This window comes from Manis pentadactyla, chromosome 5, assembly GCF_030020395.1.
Source record: "Manis pentadactyla isolate mManPen7 chromosome 5, mManPen7.hap1, whole genome shotgun sequence".
Classification (NCBI taxonomy): Eukaryota; Metazoa; Chordata; class Mammalia; order Pholidota; family Manidae; genus Manis; species Manis pentadactyla.
The window spans coordinates 159,356,202-159,383,305 of record NC_080023.1 but is presented as its reverse complement, the minus strand read 5'-3'; the positions used below and the strand labels follow the sequence as shown (position 1 = coordinate 159,383,305).

The following is a 27,104-nucleotide window of genomic DNA, read 5'->3' as shown; positions in this document are numbered from 1 at the left end:
CTCAGCCACACGGGCCCCTGGCAGGTTGGGTGAGATGGCCCTGTAGCAGCTCTCCTGGCCCCACCTACAATGCTAAGACAAGAGGCTCCTCCCCCTCTCCAGGGCCCTGCCCCTAACCATCCCTGCAGTTCAGGATGCTCTCTCCTTCAGGCTGGGAGAGCTTCATTACAGATCTGATTAAATCAGAAGGAATTTTATCCCAAGCTTGCCAGAAAACAAGTTATTTTCAGCATCCGTGGGCAGCAAATGAAGAAGAACGTCATGAGCCGGAAGGAATGACTGTGTAAAAATCTAGCCCATTCAGACAAGGTTGGCCACCATGTCCTCTTGATAAAAGTGTTAATTGCCAAGTAACTTGGGAGAAGTTTTGTGAAATGATCTAGGGTTTTTTTGTTTTTGTTTTAATAACAAGGGAACTGGCCATATGAACTCTGAAAGGTTAGAGGAAGCAATTTATAGAGGCTAGTTAGGGTCCCTCCAAAGAGCTTCTGTAATAATAGATGGGTTTTAAACATTCAGATAGCTCAAACAAACAAAATGGATATTTGTGGCTGCCTTAAGTGATGACACATGGAAACCAGGAAATCCCAGGCACCTTGAATTCCATGGTCTCAGCAAATAGTCTGATAGAAGCTATCTTTTCAGGGGGCAGTTCCTTTCATTTTAAGGACTCTGAAAGGGCTGCCTAATGCAAGTGTCTTTAAGTGTTACATTATGTCGGGTGGCCAAAGGCTTTCACTTCCTACTGGCTTGCAATGAAAATTGTTGTTTTAAAAAAGGCTTTTTTTAACTCTTCATACTAAAGTGTAAATGACTGTAGTCAGAATATTCTTATGTGAACAACTGATAGGAGACTGGCACTGAGTAATAAGAGATAGAGAAAATGGAGATAGTTATAACAGGATGAGAGAAGAAGGATTAGTAAGATAAAGAAGATGTTAACCTTGCCTCCGGCCCATTGTAACTTAGGCTAGTGACAAATATGTAATAGCTACATAGACTATGTTGGCTGTCCAGCCTTTATCTCTACGAATCTTCACAGCCTCCACCCCCCTTCCCAGTCATTATTCTCTCCGCTATAAAGATGAAGAATCTGAGCACAAAGAGATTTAAGTAGCTCACCCAAGGTCATAAAATAAATATTAAAACTTAATTTTCTCTGACTCCATATTCTTAACTTCCAAAGTCTATTCTACTGCCTGTCCGCAAAGCTTCTCAACCTCCCACACCAAGGGCCCTTTGGATTCAGTTTCCCCTATGACATCTATGTTTTGAAAGATTTTATCCATAGAGCACACTGCATTTGTGAACTAATAATTCATTCCATCTGGCTGATGATTATTTTTCTGTTCCTGTTTCTGTTTCAATATTGATCCAGACTTTAACCCCAATTACTGAGGGTTCAACATAATATTATGAAATCACATAAATCACTGTCATGGCTATGCAGCCAATAAGCAATAAAATTAAGTAAGCATAAGCACCATTTCCCAGTGTTGAATTCTGTCAGCCACATAGTCTTAGAGTCAGTGTCAGCCACATACTTGGCATGCTCAACCCAGGTGCTGGGATTCCCAGATAGAGGACTCTGGTAACAATATTTGATCCACTCAGAACATCCCAGACATTCCAGGGTTATCAACAGCCAGTCACAGTATTTGATCAACACAACATGCTCAGGGTTATCACACTGGGCTGCTAGAATTCTTGTCTAGAGCAAAGCAAAGTCTAGAGTGTGTAGCACATTGTAACAATAATATTCCCCAGTGATTTATACCTTTTGGTACCCATGTGCTTGTATAGGCTCCTCCCATATTGACTCAAGTAATGGCTGGTGACTTACTTTGGCCAATGAGGTATCAACAAACATGACGCAGGCAAAGGCCAAATAAATGCTTGTGCACTGGAGCTTGCCTTCTTGGAACCCTGAGGCCACCATGCCAGATGAAGCCCAGGATGACAGACCACATGGAGAATCCCAGCCATGCCAGCTGAGCCCAGGCATGGCTGACCCACAGCTGACTGCAGCCTCACGCATGAGGCCAGGCAAGATCAACAGAACTACCAATCCAAAGAATCACTGAGAAATACTAAGTTGTTTCAAGCCATTAAGTCTTTCCGTTTCTTTGTTATGCAACATTAAACAACAAATACAGTATAGCTCTTGACAATGACTCACTTGGAGAATGGCCATTATTACCTTTGTGGTGCTCAGGGAATTAGGGATCCTTTAGCCAAAATGTCTGCATCCTGCCATTTCTCCTGGAGGATTGGGAACCCTGACCTTCTTTGTCAAGATTTGGGCTTCATTTAGCTTTTCCTGTATAACTGATGAAGGTCCCATTTCCCTCTCCCCAACTTAGTAGGTTTCATATTTCTCTTTTCTTGCTCTTCACCTCTGCTCTGGACCCAACTTCCTCCATCTATTTGCTCTGTTTGTTGGCACAAATGGGATGGATGTGTTGTATGATACTCTGAGCAGATTCTGGAACATTTGTTAAACCCCAACCTTCCTCCCCATGGATACGTGATGACTCTGGCTTCAGGGATTGTTGACAGAAGGGCTCAGGGTTCGTGCATTTAAAGAGCCTCTGGATTTCTTTGACAGAAATACTGCCCACTTTTACACTCCATTAGAAAGGAAACAGCGGTCTCTAGGAGCCACGAAAGAATAAATCATGTCAGAAATACCTCATCTGTCTCCTCAATGGAGTTACTAGACTAAGAAATGTCAAAGACAGGGACTATGTGGACTCCAGGGAGCAGCATTTAACAAGGCTCCTCACAGGTCTCTTTCTCAATCCCCAAGGGAAATCGGAGAAGCGAGTCATGGTGTGTGGGGGTCGAGGAAGTCCCAGGAGCATCTGAATTGGCTGAATCCCCCAGGGTGGTACCACCCTGGTGACTGACCATGGTTTGTCAGCCTACCACAAGTGGTTTCTTCTCCCAAGAGTGGTCTCGTATGATCTGAGCATAGGAGGCTGATGAATAAAACCACAGTGCAGTTTCATGTGGGGAAAAGAATTGTCTTACATGCCAGAAATTCATGTAAGCATGGCAACGCATTCTGCTCCTGTAGGCACACCTGGCTGGGAAGCCACTTATCACCAGATGGTTGTGAGAAGGTACATCATCATCATGTTCAATAGCACTATGTCAAAATGGATTAAAGTCTCCTTTTCCATAATCAGATTGTCCTTAACAATGGGATGGTAATCTTCAAAGTTGTTGTTTACCTTATCCTCTCCCCTGGACAGTATTTAGATAGCATTGCTCATAAATGATCTCCTAGCCTTGTTCTTCTAGGCATCTGTTCTTAACAAAGCTCTCTTTCTAAGATTACCTACTTGCAAGCAATGGTAATACTGCACTGTCTTCAAAGTGATTCTGCCTGACTGTGAACTCCAACACGGCCTGGCCTGGTCTCTTTTCACTCCTAAACCACCTGTGCTGGTCTGAAGATGTGCAGACAGTGTTCCATGGATGTCTGTGCATGAAACTCTCCTCTGATCCATGACATGTTTTCTTATCACTTAACCCTCAGAAAGAAAACTCCTTCCAAGTTTTTGTAGACCAGGAAGTCCCTTTTTTTTTATAGTAGAGACTCTTGCTGTTGTTCCCACATCCCACATACAAATGACAGTATAGTTAAGTTCATTTCAGTTGAACAACTATTCCCAACTGATAATGATTAACTTTGATATATTAATAAAGAGGAAGTCTCTGGGCTTTGCCCCCAGCCTCTGTCTGTGGCCATGACCTGTTCAACATTTTTATCAAGAATTTGGAGTAGTCCAGGACAATGTTGTCAGATACAGCAGCCTCTAGCCTAGCCACAGTTGCTGACTACTTAAAATTACTTTAAATAAAAACTTCAGTTCTTCAGTCATCCCAGTCACATTTTAAGTGCTCAGTAGTCACATGTGACCAGCAGCTACAATATTGGACAGTGCAGTCCCATCATTGGAAAAACTTCTATTGGAAAACACTGGTCTAGAAGGCAAATACTCATTGCATTTATGAATGACATGGAATAGAAAATGCTGATGAACATTTCATTTGAGGTGGACATACTTAATTATGGCCTGCCCAGCATCCACTTACCCTCCTTCTGGTAACAGCATCCCAATTTTCCTTGGGGTAGATACAAAATATTTCCAAGTGTCAGTCCATGTGTTTTGGGAGGACCTGACTTCAGCAATGGGCATATGACTCAGATCAGACCAATCACAGCATTGCATTCTTGTTCTAGCCACTGTGATTGGCTCAGAGGTAGGTATATAGCCAATTATAGCCAATGAGATTCAATTCTGGGACTTACTGAATCCGGGGCACTGTTAAGAAATTATTCTTGTTGGGATTACTGAAAAGATAGGATATACACTTCAAGTTACTGACAGTCATCTACTCAGAGAAACTTTTTGGTAGGCCCCTGTATGTACATGTGCTTCAGTTAGTTTGAGGTGGATTCCTTGCCTCTGATAACACAGAAGTCTTAATTTGACATTCAAGAATCCAAATTATTTGAGCAGATGGATAATGTGCTCAAAACTCAACAAGATACATTTAGAGCCTTGCCTTCAATGTTGAAAATTACCTGTGTGTCTTGGAAAGCTTCTGGGGTGCTGAAGATGTTCTGTTTCTTGATTTGAGTAAGTACTGGCCACAGATATGCTCAACAGAAGAAAGCATTGCCAGTTTTTCCCTTTTCTGTCTGAAGAATATACCTCAAAAAATATTTTTAAATAAACCAGTGGCATAAGGACAGGATAGGGGAAGATCTAATTTCACTAATGGATGCTGGCTTGGGGGTTTAGTTTCTTTTAAACTCAGTGTGAGTCAATAGTGGCTGCCCAGAAAGTCAATGGAAACCTGGGCTACACTGATAAACCAACTTAACCAAAATGAGGAAACTGCCAGTTCCATCCACCCTAGGGTGAGACAGGTCAGGCTTTGGGAAAGATACAGACAAGGGAGAACATGCTCACAAATGTCAAAGTCACATCTCATGAAAACCGGTAAAAGGAATAGGAGCTGTTAGCCAGAGAGAAAAGACGAGAGGATTGGATAGGGACATGACAGGCTCAGTGAAACACTGGAATGAATGAGCAACCTTATTATCTGCAAATAGAGTTATTTTCTATACAGAAAACCCCCAAGAGAGCCTACTGGAAAACTGAGACTAAGGAGAGTTCAGTAAAATGACTTGCTACAAAATTAATATACAAAAACTTAAAGCCCTTCTTTCAAGAAATAAACAGGATTTATAGATTTATATGGTGGGGAAAAAAAACCTGCAGCTTTCCTAAAGGACATGAAAGAATACTTGCCCAACAGACACATCCCATTTGCCTATTTAGAAAAAATAAATAAATAACAAACATTATGACAAAGGTATTAGTTTGCCCCAGATTATATTTTTTAATTGTGATAAGTCTATAGAACATAAAATTTCCCATTTTAGCCATTTTTTAGTGTACAGGTCAGTGGCATTAATCACATTAACATCATTGCACAACATCACCATCATCCATCCCCAACTACAACTACTTTTTTCATCTTCCCAAACTGAACCTCTGTGCCTTTTAGACCCTAACTTCCCATTCTCACCCTCCTCCAGCCCCTGGGTAAATTTGGGATCTTATGTTATGATTTATGTTTTTTTAATTTTTTTCAGTTTTTTTTATTGTGGTAAAACACACTGTTATGGTAATGCTACCACCTCAATAATTTTAAGTGCACAATTCAGTGGTATTATACTCATAATGTTGTGCAACCATTACCACCATTCATCTCCAGAACTGTTTTCATCTTGTAAAACAAACTATACCCATTTATAAGATTCATCAATTTTAGAGGAATCTATTTTTGAGCATTGGAGGGAAAACTTGACCAAAAGCACTTAACTATTATGTGAACAGCTAAAAATAACCAAGAACATTTTTGCAGAAGAGCAACATGAGAAAGGACTTGTTCTACCATATATTAAGCCACAATATAAAGCCGTAAGGATCAAACAGTGTGGATCTGGCAAAGAAACATTGTTTTTACAGAATAAACAGCTTGGAAGGTACTCTTCTTCACAGATGATGCTCTAGAAGATGGTATCACAAATGGAGAAGGGAAGGATGCTGGAAAACTGATAATTCTTTGGAAACAAAATATAGAGTCCCATGTACTACTTTACACTAAAATGAATTCTGGGAGGATTACATGTTCAATTTATTTAGGTGAGGCCACAAAAATTTAGGACATACACGTTAATATACATCACTGGATAAGGAAACACTTTAGAGCAAGAGCTGGAAAACTTTTGGTGTAAAGGGCCAGAGAGTAAATATTTTCATCTTCACAAGCCACATCGTCTCTGTTGCAATCACTCCACTCCAACATTGTAGTGTGAAAGCAGCTATAGACAATATGTAAACAATGGGTGTGGCTGTGTTCCAATAAACTTTATTTACAAAAAAGATGGGAAGATTTAGCCTTCAAGCTATAGTTTCTGACCCTTGTTTTAGAGAGACAGAAGCAAAGAACAAAATAATGAAAAAAGAAAAACAAATATTATTACATTTGAATACCTAAAAATAGGTGGAGAACTCCAAAACATAAAAGAAAATCTACCATAAACAAAATGTTAAAGCAAACACACAAGCACACACAGGGCAGAAAATACTCGCACCATACATGACAACAAATGACGGACACTGTCTTCATTTCCACGTTCTCCTTTCTCTCCCTCTCCTTCTCCTCTCCCACACACAAACATATACAATCATTGAAATCAATAAGAAAAAGAAACAACAACAAAAAAACAGACAACTTAGAGAAACAAATGAATGACCAGTAAGCTTATGAGTGGGTATTCAACCATAAAGTTCTCAATTATATGCGAATTAAGACAACAGGAGTCTGTTCCATGTATCAAACATATCAGCAAAGGTATGCCTTTAGTGCCATGGAACAGCGTTGAGGAGGAAGGCAGAAGTAAGGCAGGCCTGGTACACACCGCTGGTGAGGGTGCAGACTGATACAAACTTTTGGGTGACCAGATATGCAGTTTATAGAAACCTTGCAAATGCTTATCTCCTTGAATCTGTTGAACCTCTAGGAATCGACCATTAAGTAAAAAAATCAAAGCAGTGGCCAAAGGCTTTTCTACAATGATGGTCACCATGGTATAACTAATAGCAAAACTTGGAAAACCCTCAAAATCCGATAGTAGGGTAGTGATTACACAAATTACGGTACATTCAGACAAGAGAGTATGAGGTTATCATTAAAAATCTTCTTCCAAAGACTAAAGACAAGATAAAAAGCTGACCTTCAAGCAATGTCTCACTTAGCTGATGAACCTTCCTTCTAAAACACCTCCCTCCCTAGGCTTCTGAGACGCCACACCACCGTAGTTTTGTTCCTTCCACCCTAGCAGATGACCTGACAAAGTAGGTCTCCTTTGTCCTCTTCTTCTTCTTGGCTTAACCCGTAGCTATTGAGGTCTCCCAGGACTTTCTCCTGAGTCCCCTTCTTTGCCCCAGCTACCTTGCTATTACAAAGTAGTTACCTTAAATGCTATTATCGCAAATGAAAGAAGCCATTTATGGTTCTTCCACATCTTAAACGAGGTGATAACTCATTGTAGTTTTGATGAGCAATTTGCTGTTGACCAGTGATGTTGAGCATCTTTTTATGTACCTGTTGGCCATCTGTATGTCACCTTTAGAAAAATGTCTATTCTGATCCTCTGTCCATTTTTAATTAGGTTATTTGGATTTTTTGGTTTTTTGTTTTTTTGTTTTTTGCTATTGAGTTGTATGCATTCCTTATGTATTTTGGATACTAACCCCTTATCTGATATATATGGTTTGCAAATATTTTCTCCCATTCTGTAGTTTGCCTCTTCATTTTATTGGCTGTGTCTTTTTTTGTGCAGAAGCTTTTTGATTTGACATAGTTCCATATTTTTTTCCTTTTGTTGCTTGTGCTTTTGCTGTCATGTCCAAAAAAGTGAACTAATGTTCTCTAACAGACCAATACATTATGTTTTAAAAAATATATGCATGGATAAAAGAGCCATTCAAAATGCAAGACAGACCAGTGGATTTTAATGTAACAAAATAAAAAAAGCTAAAAATTGATAGTTTCAGATTCCACATTGCAATTAACTTCAAGAGACTACCACCTGTTGAGTTTGATTGTGGTATCAAAGAATATCCACAATTATATGAAAAGGTAATTAAAATATTTCCTCCCTTTTCCAACTACGTATCTGTATGAGGAAAGATTTGCTTCATTTACTTCAGCCAAAATAAAATCACAACATAGTGAATGCAGAAGCAGATAAGAGAATCCAGCTGACCCATAGAAATTGTGTGAGGCAGCAAACGTTTATTGTTTTAAGTTGGCTAAATTTTAAGCCAGACCTTAAGAAGATTTGCGAAAGTATTAAACAAGGCTACTACTCTCTTATTTTTTTTATTTTGAAAAATACCATTATGTGGGTAACATTGTAATATTTCCAGACTATCTTGCCTGGCTTTAGTACATCTGCATATCAACAGGCATTCCTCAAGGGGAGGAAAAGGCTCATCTCCATATCAGTGGGTAATTACCTGGGCAACCAGGGCTTATCTGAACCTGAGAGGTTAGGGGGAGGTCCTTGCTTGCTTCTGCCTGAGCAGAAAAGAGACAGCCCTGGACTGCAGTTTGTAAGCAATAAACAGGTTTTAAACTGTATTTCTCCCTTTGACTGATTCTGGATTTAGAGGTATTTTGCCCTGGGATTTCCTTTCCCTGGAGTTACCCAGTATTTTTCATAAAAACATTTATGTTAACATGTGTGGTAGTTTTAGAACTTGTCCACAAATTCTCCTCCCTTCAAGAGTTGAAGTCCAAGCCCCCTTCCCCTGGGTGTAGGCTGAACTTAAATCATTTCTAATGAATAGAATATGGCAGAAATGATGGCACATGACTTACAAGGCTAGGTCATTAAAAGGCACTGTGGTCTCCTTGCTCTGTCTCTTGGATCACTCACTTTGAAGGAAGCCAGCTGCCACGTTGAGAGGACATTCAAGCAGCCCTATGAAGAGGCTCAAATGGCAAGAAACTGAGGCCTCCAACTAAGAGCCATGTGAGTGCGCCACCCTGGAAGTGGACTTTCCAGTCCTAGTTAAATCTTGAGGTGATTTCAGCCTTACAAGAGATCCTGAGCTAGATCCACCCAAGCTAAGCTGCCCCTGGAATCTTAGCCATAGAAATTGTGTGAGGCAGCAAATGTTTACTGTTTTAAGCTGCTAAATTTTAAGCTCATCAGTTACGCTGCAGTTGATAACCAGTACAACAGATAATGGGTTATTTTATGTTTTAATGATGAATACATGTTTGTTTTAATTTCTAATATAGTAAATATTGACTGACCTAGAACCCAGTTAAAGAAAAAACCTTAGGGGTTCTTGGTTTTTAATATAAACGGCCCCTGAGACCAAAAAGTTGGAGGACTATTGCCCTAAACTTTTTGCAAACTGCCCCTTTATTAAACTTTTTTCAGAAAACTCCATGTGAGAGCACCATTTGTTTTCTGGACCCTGACTGATATAACAGGATGAAAATATTATCAATGGTTATTGCTGTTCAGGGAGTATGAGTGATTTTACTTTCTTAATGTTTCTTTTTTCTCTGTACTTTTAAAATTTCCTATAACAAGGATGCAATATTTTTATAATTAGGAGAACAGAAATTTCCCTTTCAAAATCACCAAAACTGAAAGTCAGGGCTGTTTCCTCTAGATGAGTCAATGGTTTTAAGCGAGGCTTGCAGAGCCCAGGTGTCCGCCAGTGCACCTCGGTGGTTGGAGGTTGGCAGGGCGGGTGGGTGGACGCGGTTCTAGCACATCCCCCACTCCCTCCTACCTCAGCCAGAAAGAGCTCTTTCATCTGATTTACATACTGGGTTTCTGCATAATATTTCATTTAACGAAAAGTTTCCACAGCTCAAGAGAAACAGTTTGAAAACCTTTGCCATGACAATAACAGTTGATGAGTTAACATTAAGCCACAGAAGAAGCGCTCAAACTTTTTTCTGGAATGTGAACAGTTTCCGTAAAGAAAACCCTACACATTCTGAGAGAAGAACAGAAACCTTGACATCTTAACAAATGTTTGGTGGTTTCAAGAGAGGCTGGCTTATGTGGCCGTGGAAAGGAGTTACAGCTAGGGGTATTGAGCTTACCCAGGGACCCCCAGTACAAAGGACCCAAGAGACCAGCAGAAATCCCAGGATTCTTAAGGACCAAAGAAACACAGATCAGAACCATGAGTGGTTCTCATTTTCTAGGGATAAACAAAAGCAGGAGGTACCAGGACCTCCTGGTAGTTAAAAGAATGGGCTGCAGAGACAGCCAATCTGGATTCGACTCCCAGGTCTGAAACTTAAAACCTGTGAGATCTTGGCAAACGATGTAGCCTCTCAGAGTTTCAATGTCCTCATCTAAAAAATGAGGTACTAATAATGTAAGATGGTGCAGCCATTTTGGAAAGAAGCTGGACAGTTTCTTAGAAGCAAAACATAAGTTTACCATATGACCCAGGAATTCCATTCCTATATAAGTACCCAAGAGAAATGAGAAGTCCAAGAAATGTCTATGTCCACACAGACTTGGATACACATGTTCTTAACAGCATTATTCATCGTATAACCCTGAATGTAAATGATCCAAACGTTCATCAGCTGGTGAATGGATTAAACAAAGCAATGGAATCCAGTAAGAAGGAATGAAATCGTGATACAGGCCACGACCTGGAGGCGCCTTGAAAACATTATTCCAAATGAAAGAAATCATTCACAAAAGGTCACATATTGATGTGGTGGAGACTTGATAATGGGGGGAATCTAGTAACCACAATGTTGCTCATGTGATTGTATATTAATGGTACCAAAAATACCCACAAATGTACAGAGGCAGAAAATGGATTAGCACAGTTTTCTAGGGATGAGGGTGAGGGGTGGGAACCAGGAGTAACTACAAATGGACACAAAGTTTCTTTCTGGGGTGATGGAATGTTTTACAACTGGTTTGTGGTAATGGATATACAACTCTGTAAATTTTCTGAAAATCAATGAATTGTACTCTTAAAATGGGCAAAGTTTATGATCCATAAATTAAACCTCAATAGAAGTTTTTTTAAAAGGGGGTTGACTACCACACAGGGTTGCTGTGAGGATTAGCTGAGGTAAACACTCAATAAATAATTTAGTGATGAACATCAGTATATATACAAATAATAGATTATGTAATATATACTAATAATAGGTTATGTAAGTGCAGAAAGTAGGTAATGCAGAATAACAACAATTTATATCACATATATACTCTCACCATATCACTTCACCATTTGTCAACTCAATTTAACCTGACAAATTTCTGAGGCAGGGGAATTACATCATCTCCATTTTTACAGATGCAGAAACAGACACCGAGAAGGTAAGTAACTTTCCTGAGGTTTGCACAGCTAGCACACAGCAGAGCTGGGATTTGAATCCTGGAGAGCCTACACCAGTCTGTGCTCCTCGCCAGGACACAATTGCCTCTCAGTAAACGTCAGCTGTGTACTGAGTTACTGCTCTAACTAGTGATGGGGGTGGAGGTGCAGAAAAGGCTCGTAGACAGCTCCCCACCGAAGGTCATGCAGGATCCAAACCCGAAGGTTTAAAGGAGGAATCAGGGGAAGTGTTCCAGACAGAACACTGCATATGTTCCAAACTGCATATGCAAAGGTGGGGAGGTAAGAGATTGCAGAGCCTCGGGAGAAAGCGGGAGGAGCTGGAGCGGCCTGGAGCACAGAGTGATGGTAGGCAGTGGGAACAGGAGAGCGGGGCTCAGACAGGGCCAACGCCAAGGAGGGTCCCTGAGCCCAGACACTAGCCTAAAGGCAACACAGATCCAGAGATGGAAATCCAGTGCGTCCCCAGCGCTCCTTTACTCTGGGAGTGACTCATACTGCCCTGGCAGGTGGAGGAGGTTGACTCAGCTGCTGCTGTGAGCTCAGGAGAGCGGGGGAGCTGGCACCCCACGTTCCCATCCCGCTGTGAGCTAACGCCCCAGCAGCCTCCCCAACACCAGCTCCGCTAGCACGAAGAAACCATCCCAGCTGACTGGGAGCAGAGGGCTTGGTTGTACTTCCAGGAAGCTGAGCACAGCCCAGTGAGATGGCCTGCTGACTGATGGCAGCTTCCCAGCCCCCACAAAACCCAGACACACCTGTGGACCCGGGGGCCACCTCTCACTCCGCCCCACAGCCTGCCACAGGACGCATTGCTCTGGCCCTCCACCCTCACTTGGCCATTCCCCAGCTAGGGGACCAGCCAGTGGGTTCTAGCATTTTTCTCATGCAGATTTAATACACAGACCCTTGGATCTAGTGCTTCCATTTTCCCACATCTGCCCTAGAAAAACATTTGCATGTGTGCACAAAACATTTTGCTTTGGGGAAGTAAAACTCCTGAAAAAATGTTATGCCTATCAATAAGAAACAACTTCAAAAATTCTGGTGAATCCACACTGCAAATTACTATGTGGCAATGAAAAAGAATAATATATCTTCTGATATAAAAAGCAGATACATCATTCTGTTGTGCCAGCGTGAAAACACTTTCAAGACATATAGTTGGGTGGAAAAAAAAAGAAATTACATAATAATGTATCTAGTATGTCATCACTTACATAAAAACTAAAACATACAAACCAAAAACACAAATTAGTTCTATATACATAGGTCCATATACATAGTAAATGAGAAAAATGCCTAGAAGGAAACATATCAAACAGCAGCAGTAATCATGGAAGGAAGGGAGGGAGGGATTTTACTCTGTATATGTCTATGTTGTTTGATTTTTACACAAAGAACGTGTGTGCACGTTTGGGTTCTTAAAAACATTAAAGTCTTTAAAAAAAACAAACCATAAAAGATGTATTAAAATGATCACCATTCAGGATGACATTTCACAGAGCTGTCACATCCAGGACCTTGCGTACGTCCTGCCACATCCCCTTGAGAGCTAACATTCACAACCCCATTTTACAGATTAAGAAAATGAACCCGAGAAGTGAAACAAGCTGCTCATGGTCACAGGCAGGGCCGAGGGGCCCATGGCCTGGTGGAGGCACAACATTCAATGTTCGAAGAAGGAGCCCATTCTCCAGCTCACAGAGCCTCTGATAAGCACCCTCAGGGAGAAGAACCGGGGGCTTTGTCGGGGAAGGAAGGACCAAAGATGAGTGGCGAAAGAAGAGTGATGAGTCGCCGCCCACGATGGAAATCAGCACGACACGCCACCCACTGAGTGGGTCGGGCCGGCCGCGTCACAGGCACCCGGCAAGCCACACATGGGAAGGAGCTTCCCAGGGCCCTGAACCCCGAGCTGAGACTTCCTGCCTCTCTCGCAGGGGCTGCTTGCCCCAGGTCTCGGCTGTGCTGCTCCCAGTTGAGTGGTGGTGGGAATGCCCCTCTGCTCATTTCCCAGAGCACTCCATAACCAGGGGAGACACGGAAAGGGGCTTCTCGGAGGGTTCTAGAACCTGAGGAGCATGCTTACAACCTAACACCTTCTGGTGCAGTAAGTGCCACCACCCCTCAATTCTTTCACTGACTGCCTTAGACCAAGAGTCTGGAGGATGTGCAGAAGCAGAGGCCAGACGGACCCAGGAAACATGGCTAGATCCCTCCAGGGAGAGCCACAAAGCACTGGTATACAGGGAGGGGCCAGAGGCTGCTGAGGGGAACACAGGACGCAGGCACAAACCTCAGCTGCACAGCGAGCAGGTGTGATCCCTCAGAGCATGCTCAAAGGGCTTTGCCCAAATCATAGATCCTCCGATCTTTCTTAGTCAGGAAGCAAACCTACAAGGCCACGTGGCCAGTGATTCCCTGGGGGGCTGATCCCTGCTCTGCTACCTTGGTCAAGGTTCTGAAACTCTCTGGGTCTCAGTTTCCCCATCTGTAAAAGTGGGTGTTACTATACCTGCCTCTTGGGTGTGGTGATATCTGGATGATGGTACACACACTAATATAATTTTAAAATGTAACAAATACCAGGTACCCATAAAATCTGCAACATGAACTATGTGAGTGTGCATTTGTGCTTGTATTTATTCATTTGCTTTACAGAGTGAAAATGTCCTAGACAACATTGTATATTCATGTGTTTCCAGACTTTTGGACACCCTACATACAAATATAATTGTATATGTATATTTATATACAAATATGTACAACTGTGTATATAAATATTATATAGTCATTATATAGATATAATGAAAGAGTAATACTATAATAAATAAATAATATATATAATAAATATATAATAAATAAATATAATATAATAAATAAAATAAAACATGTTAATAACCATTTATATGGTATGAGGTCCCACGTCCAAGAATTTACAGGTATTATTTAATGTTCACAACAAGCTCTTGAGGTAGAACTATTATTTATCCTCATTTTACAGAAACTGAGGTGCAGGGAGCTGAGTGACTTGCCCACTTACCAGGGTCCCACAGGGAATAATCAACAAAGCTGGTTTTAGAAGTGAGGGTCTAACTTCTGAGCCTCTGCCATCGGCCTGTCCTCACCACCATCAACCTCGGAAGCCAAGGCCAAGAAAGCTTACAGAGCCCCACGTGGGTGGTCTGGCACAGAGGAAGGGCTTAAGAAATGTGGGGTTCTATGCGCACTGCACTCTTGGAGGAAAGAAACCAGATCCAGTTTGTTCACTGACATCTAGAATAATGTTGCGCCAGAAGGAGCTTGTCAGTCAACATTTGGAGGAGGGAAGGAAAATGAGCATGGTGTTCATTAGCCAAAGGCTGGAATTCTTGTTTCCAAACAAAAAGAAGCTAAGATAAAATTCAGAGGCTTCCCTAGCAACGTCCGCCTCCTAAGACTCGGGGAACTGCCCGAGCTCGGGTGTGCCAGACCCTGCCAGCTCACACCTCCGCTGCCCAGACCCTGGCGTCCACAGCCTGAACAGGAGGCACCGAGGCCCGGGCAGCGGCCAGCCGCCAAGGAACAGAGTGGCCTACCTTCGTCGGTGTCGTTCCTCAATGAGGCCTCCAGCAGGGCCACGCTGGCCTCAAAGGTCACCTTCTTCCTCCGGCCGCCGCCACTGCGCTTCCGCTCATGCTTGCGCTTGCGGTGCTGCAGGTCCTGCTCGTACTGGGCCCACTTCTTCAGCTGCTGGGCCCGGCGCTTCTGGGCGGCACGCAGCCGCTCCAGCGTGGGCACCTTCTCCAACAGCTGCAGCTCCGTCAGCAGGTCCACGTGGCTGGCCATGGCCACGGCACCTCCCCTTGCCAGCTGGCTGGGGGCTAGCGCGGTGCGCCGGGGACTGGGGGAGCACAGGGGCTCCTGCGGGGCTGGGGCCTCATGGCGGGGCCTGTGGCCGGGAGAGAGACACAGGTGGACATGCTTGTCAGGCTCAAATCTCAGATCTCACCCAAACTCACGTTAAAACACTTTCTTCCCCTATTTTTTAAATTGAGATATAATTGCCCCATAACATCGGGTAAGTTTATGGTGTACAATGTTTGCCTTCATACACTTACATACCGTAATTTGATTGCTTCTGTACCCACAGTCCCGTTAGCTAACATCGCCATTGCTTCACATAATTACCATCACTTTTTATGGTTATATGTTATTTCACATGAGGTTATATTGTTATATAGGGGTTTATTGTTCTTTTTAAAGGAATTAATATTATGTTTTCCATTTCTCCATATTAATTTATAATATGGTAAATATTGACAGATATATTCCACGTGAACAAAAGCTCTTTGGGATTCTAAATTTTAAGAGTACAAAGGGGCCCTAAGACCAAAAAGTTTGAACTACTGGTACCTACAAAATCTTAATTGAAGTTCTACTCTTTGGATGACCTTTAAATTTTTTAAAAATCACACCTCTTGTTCTCATCTATTCCTGAATAATTCGAAGTCAACAAAATTACAGTCTGATGCCAAATGGCCCGTGTCTTCATATCAGCCCAGACCCCCATGGGCTCTCAGACACAGAGGGAAAGGGTTTTGGGGCATCAACCTGAACCTCTCTAAGGCTGTTTTCCCACCCATAAGATGTTATATTCACCTCCCAGGATTTACAGGATATTCAAGGAAAAAAAAGAGCTGACCGACAATGTTATACACCTAATAGCAAAGAGAAACGAGCTGGGGGAAGAGGAGCAGGGTCATGTAAATGTAGCACACGGGGAGCCCATAGGCAAGGCTGGTGGATAATTGCTGGGCGGCAGAGAAAGACCAGGACAGGTCTGCATTTGTGTGATGTGGCGATGCCTGCCTGTCACAGGGGACCAGAAATGCGCTGGGCTTTGGGAAGTGCTTGTCAATCTCCCAGGTTTCCTGCTCCACTTCCATCCTCAGGGAACTAAAGACCAGGGTTCAGCCTCAGCCTGGACCCACGGGAGCTCAGGTTGGCTAGGATTGTTCTTCAGATGTCTTCCAGCTCTGAGACCAGAGGGTAGACAGGCAGAATGGGGACAGGCTTGACTTGGCAATGCTCAGAGGACAAAGGCCCTCAGCATCAGCGTGGACCCGACCTCAAAGATAAACATAAGCCAATGGAAAGGCTCAGCAGGAAACAAGCTAACTGCCTTTGGTTGCCTTTTGTTTTATTTTGAATACCTTGCTATGCTTTTCAAATTAATTAAACTTTTTATTAATTAAAGATAATTATAGATTCAGATACAGTTGTAACAAATAATATGGAAAGATCCCTGCAATCTTTAACTAGTTTATCCCAATGGTAACATCTTGCAAAAGTACAGTACAATATTGCTACCAGGAACCTGACTTTGTTACAACCTAGCAATCTATTCAAATTTCCACATGTGATGGAGTTTTACCTGACTCCATCACATGTGTTGGTTCAAGCATCCATCACCACCATCAAGATACAAACAGTTCCATTACACAAGGATCCCTAACTCCCTTCCCAAAACACTCCTGTCCTTCCCCTTGACAATAACTAATTTGTTCCCCATCTCTAGAATTTTGTCACTTCAAAATGTTATATAAATAGATTCAGACAGTAGGCAACCTTGTGTGATTGGCTTTCCTCACTCAGCATCATTCCCTAAAGATTCATCCAAGTTGTTGCAAGTATCCACAGTTCATTCTTTCTAGTTGTTGAGTAATACACCATTGTATGGATATACCACAGTTTGTTTAACCATTCACTCACTGAAGAACATCTGGGTTGTTTCCGGTTTGGGGTTATGACATTCCTGTGCAGATTTTTGTGTGAACATAAACCCAAGAGTACAATTGCTGGGTTGTATGATAATCACATGTTTAGCTTTATAAGAAACTATCAAACTGTTTTCCAGGGTGGTTGTACCATTCTTCATTCCCACCAGGGATATATGAGTGATCCAGTTTCTCTGCCAGCATTTGGTGTTGTCACTGTTTTTTATTTCAGCCATTTAGATGGATATTTTGGTTGCCTTTTTAAAAGTAAGGAGTTCTGGAGAGTTGAATTCACAGCCACATAGCATCAGCAGGTAGGTCAGACCTCACTAGGAGCTAGCAGACCACATATTTACTCCTTACACTTCCTCAAGTAACCAAACATTCAGTGGATTCCTGCTCTGTGACAAGCCCTGATTCAGACACAGAACAGGCACCAGCTTGGCCTTCCAGGGATCCCCAGTCTGTCTGTCAATCAATCTATAAATTCATTTAATCCTCTTGACAACCTAATGAGGTAGGTACTATTCTCATTCCCATTTCACAGAGAAGGAAACTGAGGCACAGAGAAATTAGGTAACTTACCTAACATCTCACAGCTAGAAGATGTTAAGAGCCAGTTTGTCTGGGGTTATCAGGAAAGCCTCTCCAGAGCAGGGGACAACTAATCCGAATCACAAAGGGGGAGTTCAAGTGCCCCAGATGAGAAATGCAGACGTGGGCCGAGGGGGAGCTTGGCAATGGTCAAAGGCACGCAGAGGGGCTGACCACCACGGTGGGTATTGTGTGAACCAACACACACAAATATGGCTTGAAGAGGGTGGGGTTGCCCAGCTGAAAGGAAACAGCCTTGAAGGCAGTGGTGAGCACCTTGCTGCTGTCGGCAGGACTTAACAAGAAAGCCTTCTGTGGTCCTCATGACGTTTGATTGGTTGTTTGATTGATATTTGGGCCACACCATGTTTTACAATATTGTAATTCATTACCAACATTTAAAACGTGAAGATTTTATATCCAAAATCTGACTTTCAGCTTTTCTGAGAACATCTCAGTACGTGGCCACACTGGGCTCAGATGGCAACAATCAGCAGGCATGGAGTGGGACTGTCCCCTTCACATGGGACACATGCCCTCTAATTTACCATAGTCCCCTCTCCCTGCTGTTACTGACTTCCCTCACTAATGAGCATCACTTGCTAGTCCTACGGTCATTTGAGTTTGCAAGCCCTGTCTTACGCAGAATGAGACAGCAACCTCCACATATCCAGAGACCCAATATGCACAAGAAAGAGGAGAAGTCTGTGCATCTGCCCAGTGCAGAACAGAGCAGCATGGGTGTGCACCTGCAAAACAGCCAGCCAGCCTCCAGAGCTGTCCTACGGGCAGGCAGTTCAAGGGGACTGTGGTCCAGGGGCTGTCTCAGCGGTGGCAGATCTCCATCATTCACTTGAGAATGAAATTTCCACTGGCGTCTTATCCACCTAAGTATTCGGTAAGATTTCTTTCAGCCCTAAGATTCTGTACACAGACAGTTACTCATTTCTTCATTATTAAGTATTTATTGATGACCAACTAAGTGGGTGGCACCAAAAACATGCTAAGGCTGAGGAATAACCATACCAATCACTTACGCAGTTAATTAAAGCACTTAATCCTTTTCCAAGGATTTCAAAGGAATTTTCAAAAATATGGGACAAGGCTCACTAAAACATGGACTCACAGAGAAAGCAAGTTATCCTCTCTTCACTTCTTTTTTACTCCATCAGATTTTCTCCAAAAGAAAGAATCTGGTAGGTGCTAACAGACCTTTAGCATCCTTATAACCTTGTCAATCTCCCTGGTAGACAATGAGAAAGGAGGCCTCAGGCTCATAGCCTGGGGCAAGCAAGTGTATGTAGGAGAGAATTTAATCACATTGTTTTGTTTTCTGTGGATTTGTTTTCACAGTTACTGTTTATTTATGGTAGTGATATAAAATTTCCTTTCTAAATAAATCAACAAGGGACAACTAGCAAGGTGGTAGGAAAACTATTAAATAGATGGTATTTAAGCAACTGCATAGTGTTGGCAAAAATTCTAAGTGATTGATGTTTGGGAAACCCACTGGCTGCTAATCCTCAGTGACAACACTCTTACAAGAGAAGCACTTGCCTGTGCTCATGATTTCATCTGACAAATATTTCTTGGGCACCTATCACATGCCAGGTCCGTGCTAAAGACTAGGGACACTGCAGGGCAAAAGACAGGTATGGTGCCCGCCCACTGGACAGATGACAAACAGGCACAAGGGAGTGGGTGACATGCTCCAAGGATATAGAGACTGAGCAGTAACTCGAACCTGGGCCTGCCTCCCAGGACGGGGCTCCCCGGCGGGACCCAGCATGGCCTGGCAGGCAGGCAGAAGGAACTCCTTGCAGTGCCCTCCCTGGCTACAGCACTTTGTTCTGGGTGAGGGAATTAAGGGCAGTTGCCCAGCCCCCAAGAGAAAGGTGAGGACAAGCCTCCCAAGGGCCAATAAAAGGGGCCAGAGCACATTTCCTCTGACTTTGCTCCCCCTGCCAGTCCCTGCTGCCTTGCCCCTCTGGGTTCCCTGAAGCTGGGGCTCCAGGACAGCTCCCTCTTGACTGCTGGTTTTCAGGTGACCTAGTTTCCCCCAATAGACCTATACACCAACTCCCGCCCCCAACCGAGAAAGCCCTGCTTGGTCTAATTAAAGAATTGCCATCCTGTTTGTTAGGCGGCCCTCAAGACAGGACACTGGCTCGGGTGCTGGGGCAGTCCACAGAAGCCCTGGCGCCTACGGGCTGCAGGCTTGGCCCCTGAGACCTGGGCACACCTGTTTGAACTTTCAGAGAAAGCCCTTGGATGATGCTGGGGACACAGCGTAAATGGCCAGGACGCAGGACAGCAATGGCACTATATCAACGCTTAAAGGGGATCCCCTTGGAGGACCTCATTTGAAGGAAAACCAGATCCATGGAGACATACTGAGCTCAGTATATTGTGGGAACATCCAGATGGGCCATCCTGCAGAAAGATGAGCATGTGGGGCCCTAAGTCAATGCAGGGACCAGGCTGGCAAGGACGGTGTGGAGGGATCTGCAAAGGCTCCACTGGGGTGAGGTTATCCAGGAAGTGCGTGTGATATGAGAGGAGAAATCAGAAGCAAGGGGAAATAGGGCAGGGTACTTAATTTTTCCCACAAATGGCTTCTGAGATCTGCGTGAATGAACCAAAATAGCCTGACTGTGGGCATCAGGAAGCCTGAGGCCAAGGCACTTGACCCCCACTGAGGCAGGAACAGGCATTGGGGTGAGCCTTGCTTCAGCCTTTGGTGGCTGTCTGACACAGTGCACTCACTAAGCCTGCCGCCCCGAAGGGAGAAGCCGAGTCAGCGTACATCTAAGGAGGCAGGGGCTGTGTTCCCGAAGGCTGAGCCTTGAGCGGAAGGGGTGAGGAAGTGTGCTGGGGCGTGGGGCAAGGTTGGGGGGTAAGACTCACTACAGAGGCCCTCTACCGCAAACAAGAAAAGACAACAGGACTGTTGTCATTCAAGTCTGGTGGCAGTCCTCACGGTTCCCCCAGCCTCATTCTGTGCTGAGCCCTGGTTGGCCAGAGCCTGTCAGCAACGTCTAAGCCCAGCCACAGTGACTGTTTGGGGGTAGCCACGGGACCTCAGTTGGCCCAGTCAGAAGCTCTCCCTCCCCACGGCCCGAGAACTGGAAGCATGAAGCCCAGCTGCTGCTGAGACCCGCCTTACCACCAGTCATGCAGGAAGCTGGCCTTTGGGTGAAGCCAGTGCTTGGGAGTCAGCAGAGGGAAAGAATCCTTCAACTTCGGGGCCTGGACTGCAGCTCTCCAAGCCAACAGAATCCCCTTTACTATTTAAGCCAGTTGAATTGAATTGTGTAGCCAGAAGCACCCTATCAGCGATGTTGCTTTCAGGGATGCAGGGATGGGGACCCCAGAAGGAACCATTGTCTGAAGCAGGATGCAGGCCCTCTCGCTGGGGTGCATTACCAGATACCTCCACTTCCCCCTATAGTGGACACTTACGGCCCCTGAGGCCAAAGCTGAGAGCCGGCCCTGCGGAAGGGCGGGAAGGCCAAAGCCAGCTTCCCATACAGCCCCACCCGGGAGGTGGGAGAAGGGGGCCCGGGCTCCTCAATCCCACAGGAGAAACTGGTTGACATATCTCTGGACTCGAGCCTAGTGCCTTGAGAAAAACAACACGGAGGAAGGTGAATTCAAATGGAAGAGACTTTAAAACATGAGTCAGACAGTGTCTCAAAAGTTCACACTGTTGAAAAGACGTTAAGATTTTTTTCTCGTTCTTCAGCTATTCTTCTCCACACAATATTGGCAGCAGCCCGGAGGAAGGCTGCGAGTGCTTTCTCCTCGTGCTTCCTGCGCCGCTGAGCACGAGGGGCAGGAAAACCAAACAAACAGCCCCGGCTTTCCCTCCTCCTCCAGCTCACTTGGGACCTACTTTCTCCCCTGAAGGATGCAAGCCCCCGCCTCCCACAACACTCGGGTATGAATCACAGCGTCATTTCCCCCCTCCGTCCCACCTCCCCAGGGTACAGATGCTTTGCTCATCAGCACAGAGACTTCCGGGGCTCCAGATACCTGACTTAGAAATCAGCCTTGTCGCCTGCAGCCCCATTCTCATTGAATTTTGGGGACGGACCATCCTTTCTCTGACGGGATGAACTTGGGCACAGTCATCCTAGACAGACATTTTGGTTTTAAATGTGTCGTGGGACTTGGGTCCCCAAGGGTCTGCTCCTTAACTCCACCTCTCACAGCTGTGCTCCTTCATTCAGACCTCCGGGTGGTGCACCTGGGCTTGGCCCCCACTTGGCCCTGTCCCCTGAGGCCCGTTTACTATGACCCAATTTGGCAAGACTTTGGAGGGAGGGGCAGGGCAGAGGAGGGCAGCAGGATTCAAAACCCACAAGTTCAACAAAAACAAAGAATGGTCAAGCAATGAATGCATCTTGAGCTTTCTTAGTTAAAAGATCATGTTGAGCATTGGAATAATAAGTTGACCTCTGTGTGAATTGGCTGGGCCATCTAGGGAGTATAGGACCAGGCCTTAACAAAAGCCCTGAGGGAAAGGGCTGGCTCTTCTTCAGATCCCTAGAGAGTAAGTTAGGATCATGGACAGGCAGAATGAAGAAGTAGGATCAGCCCGGCATGAGAAAAACAGTCTAACACTGACCATCCCACAAAGCCCAGCGATCGCATGGGGCCGGGGTGCCCACCACCAGGAACTCCAAGACCACTCAAGAGGCTGATGAGAAAGAAGGTCCATGTAGGGTGGTGGGTGGGACTGGCCCAGGGAGCCCCAGTGCTGGCCTGGCAGACAGGTCATCTGTACTAGGAGCAAACACTATCATGCACATTTGCAGCCCAGCACTTGATAACCACCAGGCTTGCCTGGAAGGACCGTTCCAAGCAGATACTGGTAGACGATGTTTTAGATTCGTTCTGCCTGCGAAGGCGAGACAGCTTTTCCAGGCTCTGCTCCAGTAAAACTTCAAAGGGAGTCATGGCTCAAACAGGTGAAGGAAAACCCACGAACACGCCAGTCCTCCACACCGAGCTTCTCCCCGTGAACCTGAACCTACAGAGGCCCACGTGCCTGCAGGGAGGAATGCCAGTGTGGGGGAGGCTGCAGGGGACAGAAGAAAGGTGCCAAGGATGGGGCACACACAAAGCTGACATGATGTCTATGAGTACATCAGTCAGTCACAGTCACGGTGCTAAACCAAACAGCCAGTCTTCTAAGGAAGCTTATGTAACAGCTAAGCCTGGGGAAATGGGAGTCAAATTACACATACTGTTTCTCCAAGCTTCGAGGAGTGTGGTCCACCCCCTCCCTTTGCACGAAGATAAAAAACTCCCTTTGCAGCTGGAGGGATCATTTTCCAAAGGAGGCCACCTGTGGCCACAGAATGCCCTCCTGGGTTACACATTTATTAAGCTGGGGATGGCCATTCACAATGGCTAAGGCTGGAGAGGCCCCTGCCTCCTCTGCCTCCCCCCTCAGTGACATCCTTGGTCATGCTTCCCTTTGTTGTAACAACTCTTGGGTCGGTGTGGCTACCTGGAACACACTGAGGGGAGGGCTCATGAGGCCACACGTGGTAACAGGACTGATTAGTAATGCCTGCCATGGATGAAGGAGTGGGAGGTGGCTGTGTACCCAATGGGCATGTAATTCCGTTCTACATCATCCTTACCTAAACTCAGATTTCAATACTTCCTTTGCCCATTGTTCAAAATCCTGTAGTCTTAAACATCCAGAAACTTATCAGATAGATTGGATGGGCCCCTCAAGTCCCAGTATATCATGCAAACAGCACCACAAAATCACTGTGGCCTTAATGGTAGACAAGAATCAAGAATATCTTAGCTTCTAGTAGGAATTTCCCCCAGTATTTGCCCTAGGGGGTAGAAGAAGGAACTGTACTCCATTACCCCATCTCCTTAAATTGACTGGACCCAGGTTCTAGGAAGCAGTATTCTGAGCCTATCCAAGCAAACGGTGGCAGCCCTGCAGTTGTCTGCCACCTCTCCAACTCTGTCCTGGGAGGGTAGGAGATGAGCATTGTGCTAGTAACTGGATGGGCCTGTTCTAGAAGCAGGAGGGGCTAAGGTACTACCACCAGAAGGGACCACTGTCTCTTCCATCCCGAGCATCTTGGGCCCGGCTCCATTACCAACATAAAGGAGGAAGGGGACTGGGGTCTGCTTCCTAACAAGACCCTTCTCTCCACTTCAGAAACCTCAACGACATCCCTAGCAAGCTATCTCCTCCCCCTTAGCCAGGGGTGTTCTTAGCCAATTAGGAGTGGCTGGGATGGGAATTCTAAAAAGCTTTTCAGATTGTTTGTTTGCTGGGGTTTAGAGATTAATTCTGAGGAAGCAAGGACAATACAAAGCAGAGAGTTGGACTTGAAGGAGGAAGCCCTGCACTGGATGAAGGCAGGATGAGGAGAGGTAGGCTAGAGCGACGCAGAGGCCGGCCAGCAAGCGAGGAGGTGCACAGTCAGGAAGTGGTGCAGCTGGATTCAAACCCGGGTCTGCTTAATTCTAAAGTCTACATACATACAAGGAGAAGGGGAAAAAGGAAGTAGGAAAAATTCTAAAAGAACCGTAAGTGCTTTAACAGATCTTTCTCGTGAAATGCAAGCGGATTTCACAAAATCCACCGTATTTGATCAGGGAGATAAGAGGCCATTTTGACTAAGAAACCAGACAGATCAATTTATAAAAGAACAAATACTTGCTGAAGTCAGTAGAGAGTAAGACATTTGCCTAATGAAACTGAAGATAAGCACCACAGAATCTGTAAACTGAGCAGAGGAAATGCTCCCAGAGATTAGAAACACGGGGTAATAATCGCAGCTTCTATGCACAGCACACCTCCCAAGTGTCAGGCTCTTCACAGAGAACATATCTTGGAATCACCGCACTAATTCTGCAATGTAGGTATTGTCCCCACTTCAAAGAGGCAAAAACTGAGATTCAGAGAGGTAAGGAACTTGTGAGTAACTGAGTATCAATTCTATGTGTTTGTGGCTAGCCTCTCTTTTGGGTGGTCTGGGCCCATGCCATGATGGTCAAGTATTTTTAATATCTCCCCTGCTTGAAAATAAAAGAAAAAAAAACCTCAGACAGCAAAGATGGGCCAGAGAAGCACAACTGGTAGCAAGAAGAGAAATCCTTGAAGGAGGTAAAATGAAACATCTGCAGGACGAGGAGAACTGATTGAAGCCGTAACTTCCCTTACTGTTGGAGTCACTGTTACCTTTGGAGGCTCAGGCAGAAAATATACGTATTTCATCCTGAATTTCATTAAGAGCTGCCTTCCAAGCCCCTGTGGGCTCAGTCCCCTATGACTAGCGTTCCCTTTGTTGGTGAACTGTTTCATTTTCACATCACCCAACAGCTGGCAAACCAGATACCTAACAGCAACTGTCCTCTTTCCTCTACGCACTGCGAGAAGCCATTGTCAGCAGAATAAATTAGGAAGTTTCCAGATGCTCTGCATTTTCGTAAATGAAGTTTCCATCCAACCCAGTCTTTGAAGTCTCTCAGTACTGGATTTGTGACCCTCCAGGTCACCACGCAGAGAGAAGCAAGCTGTAGTAGACTGCCTTTATATTACATCAGATCCTCCCCTCTTTGATCTCCAGCCAAAGTTCCTTCTCTTTGATTCTCTCCTCCTGGCTCCTCTTGGATGTACAGAACTCCAAGCATACCTCTGCTTCCCCTTTGACCAGCTTTATTTCTGTTGAACATGGTAAATTCTCCCTAAGCCACAGATTCACTCCCATGAAAGTGATGTTACTACCACAACCGAACTTATCTCCTTGTGTTGAAATCTCAGGTTCTCTTTGTTAGTCACTTTGGTCTACACTTAGATACCTGGGGCCCTAATGTTATTACAATCCTCTCACTCAGCATTTTCTCCAGCAAATTACTAAGCACCCCCGCTATTTTGTATCGATATCATCAACAGGTAACTGATTTCAGGATTTTTCCTGGCAATTTTCCCCCCTAATTCACTTCCATTTTTAATTTAAAACATCATGCATTTAGTCAATAAATAAATAGCTATTGCCATCTACTGTGTGCTAGGCAGTAAAATCAGGGGGCTCTGAGGGTCCCTTAATGAACAAAACTATTGATCAGAAAGGTTCTGTTTCTAGTAATGGCACAGTGGCCCTTATCAGACCTATACTTCCACGTGTGAGTATTATAAACTCTACACATACCCACACATAAATAACCTATTGGAAGGCACTGGATCTGTGCAGCCACAAGCATACAGAAACTGTAGGGGAGGGGTCAACACTTAAAAGAAAGAAATGACAGTGGTGACATCTGTGTTTTTATAACTTTTATCTGAGGGCAGGCCACAGTCAATGCTGTACATGGTGGCTGCAACTTGGAAAGAAGCCTTCGCTTTTACTGCTTGAGGAATTACAGAACAGAGTTCAGGTAACTACAGCTGTAAAGTGAGGACAGATGTCTCAGAAAATAGCCATGTAACACCCCAAATTCTGAGTAAAAATTCTGCCCAAATTCCCCTGAACGATGCATGTACAGAGCAGGTTCCAAGCAGCCAACTAAGTCTAAACTAACTGAAGAAAGACCTTAGCTGCTGCCTACCCAGGGGAAACTGAGTCTAGGGTTTGTGTTCTGTCTAGTTAACTGCCTGATAAACAAACCAAAGTTATCATCACTGTTCTGAGGAATAGAACAGAATCAAGAGTCTCTTCGAGCCTCTTTCACAATGTTCAGGATGTAATCCAAAATTGCTAGAAAAAAATATTTTAAACAAAAAGACATGAAAATGTGACACAAACTTAAGAAGAGAGGCAGTCAATGGAGATCTACCCCCAAATGACCCTGAAGTTGGAGGTAGCACATAAGGATTTTAAAGCAGCTATTATAACTTTGCTCAAGGATGTAAAGAAAAGTAAATGAACAAATAGTAAACATACGCCTCAACATAGAAACTCCAAAGAAGAGAAGCAAAAACTGTTAATGAGATCAGCTATATCCCCACCAACACCTTCCTCTGCTCTCAGGTGAGTTGTGCTTTTCACTAGGGAGACTTACACAATTCTAATATTGACTTCAGTGACCATTTTTTGAGCATCTTCAAAGTGCTACATGTTGCACAAAATTGGGGAACAAAAATACAACAGAAAAATCTTAAATTCTGGTCCCAAAGACCAGACCTTTTCATCAGACAACAGCTGTACAGACAACTTGGTCCCTGAGCATCCCTTTCCTTCTCTTTCAGGTCTTAAATTGGGAAAAG

At 44.4% G+C, this 27,104-nt stretch overlaps 1 protein-coding gene across 2 annotated transcripts in view; it reads right to left on the bottom strand.

Moving 5' to 3' along the window:
- Window positions 1–27,104, bottom strand: part of PPP1R16B (protein phosphatase 1 regulatory subunit 16B) — a 93,582-nt gene that overhangs the window by 54,056 nt on the left and 12,422 nt on the right. For both annotated transcript variants that reach the window (XM_036902289.2, XM_036902290.2), the window contains exon 2: window positions 15,080–15,432. In XM_036902289.2, coding sequence (XP_036758184.1) covers window positions 15,080–15,329 — 250 coding nt within the window. In that variant the 5' untranslated portion in view covers window positions 15,330–15,432. The remainder of the gene's footprint in view (window positions 1–15,079; window positions 15,433–27,104) is intronic.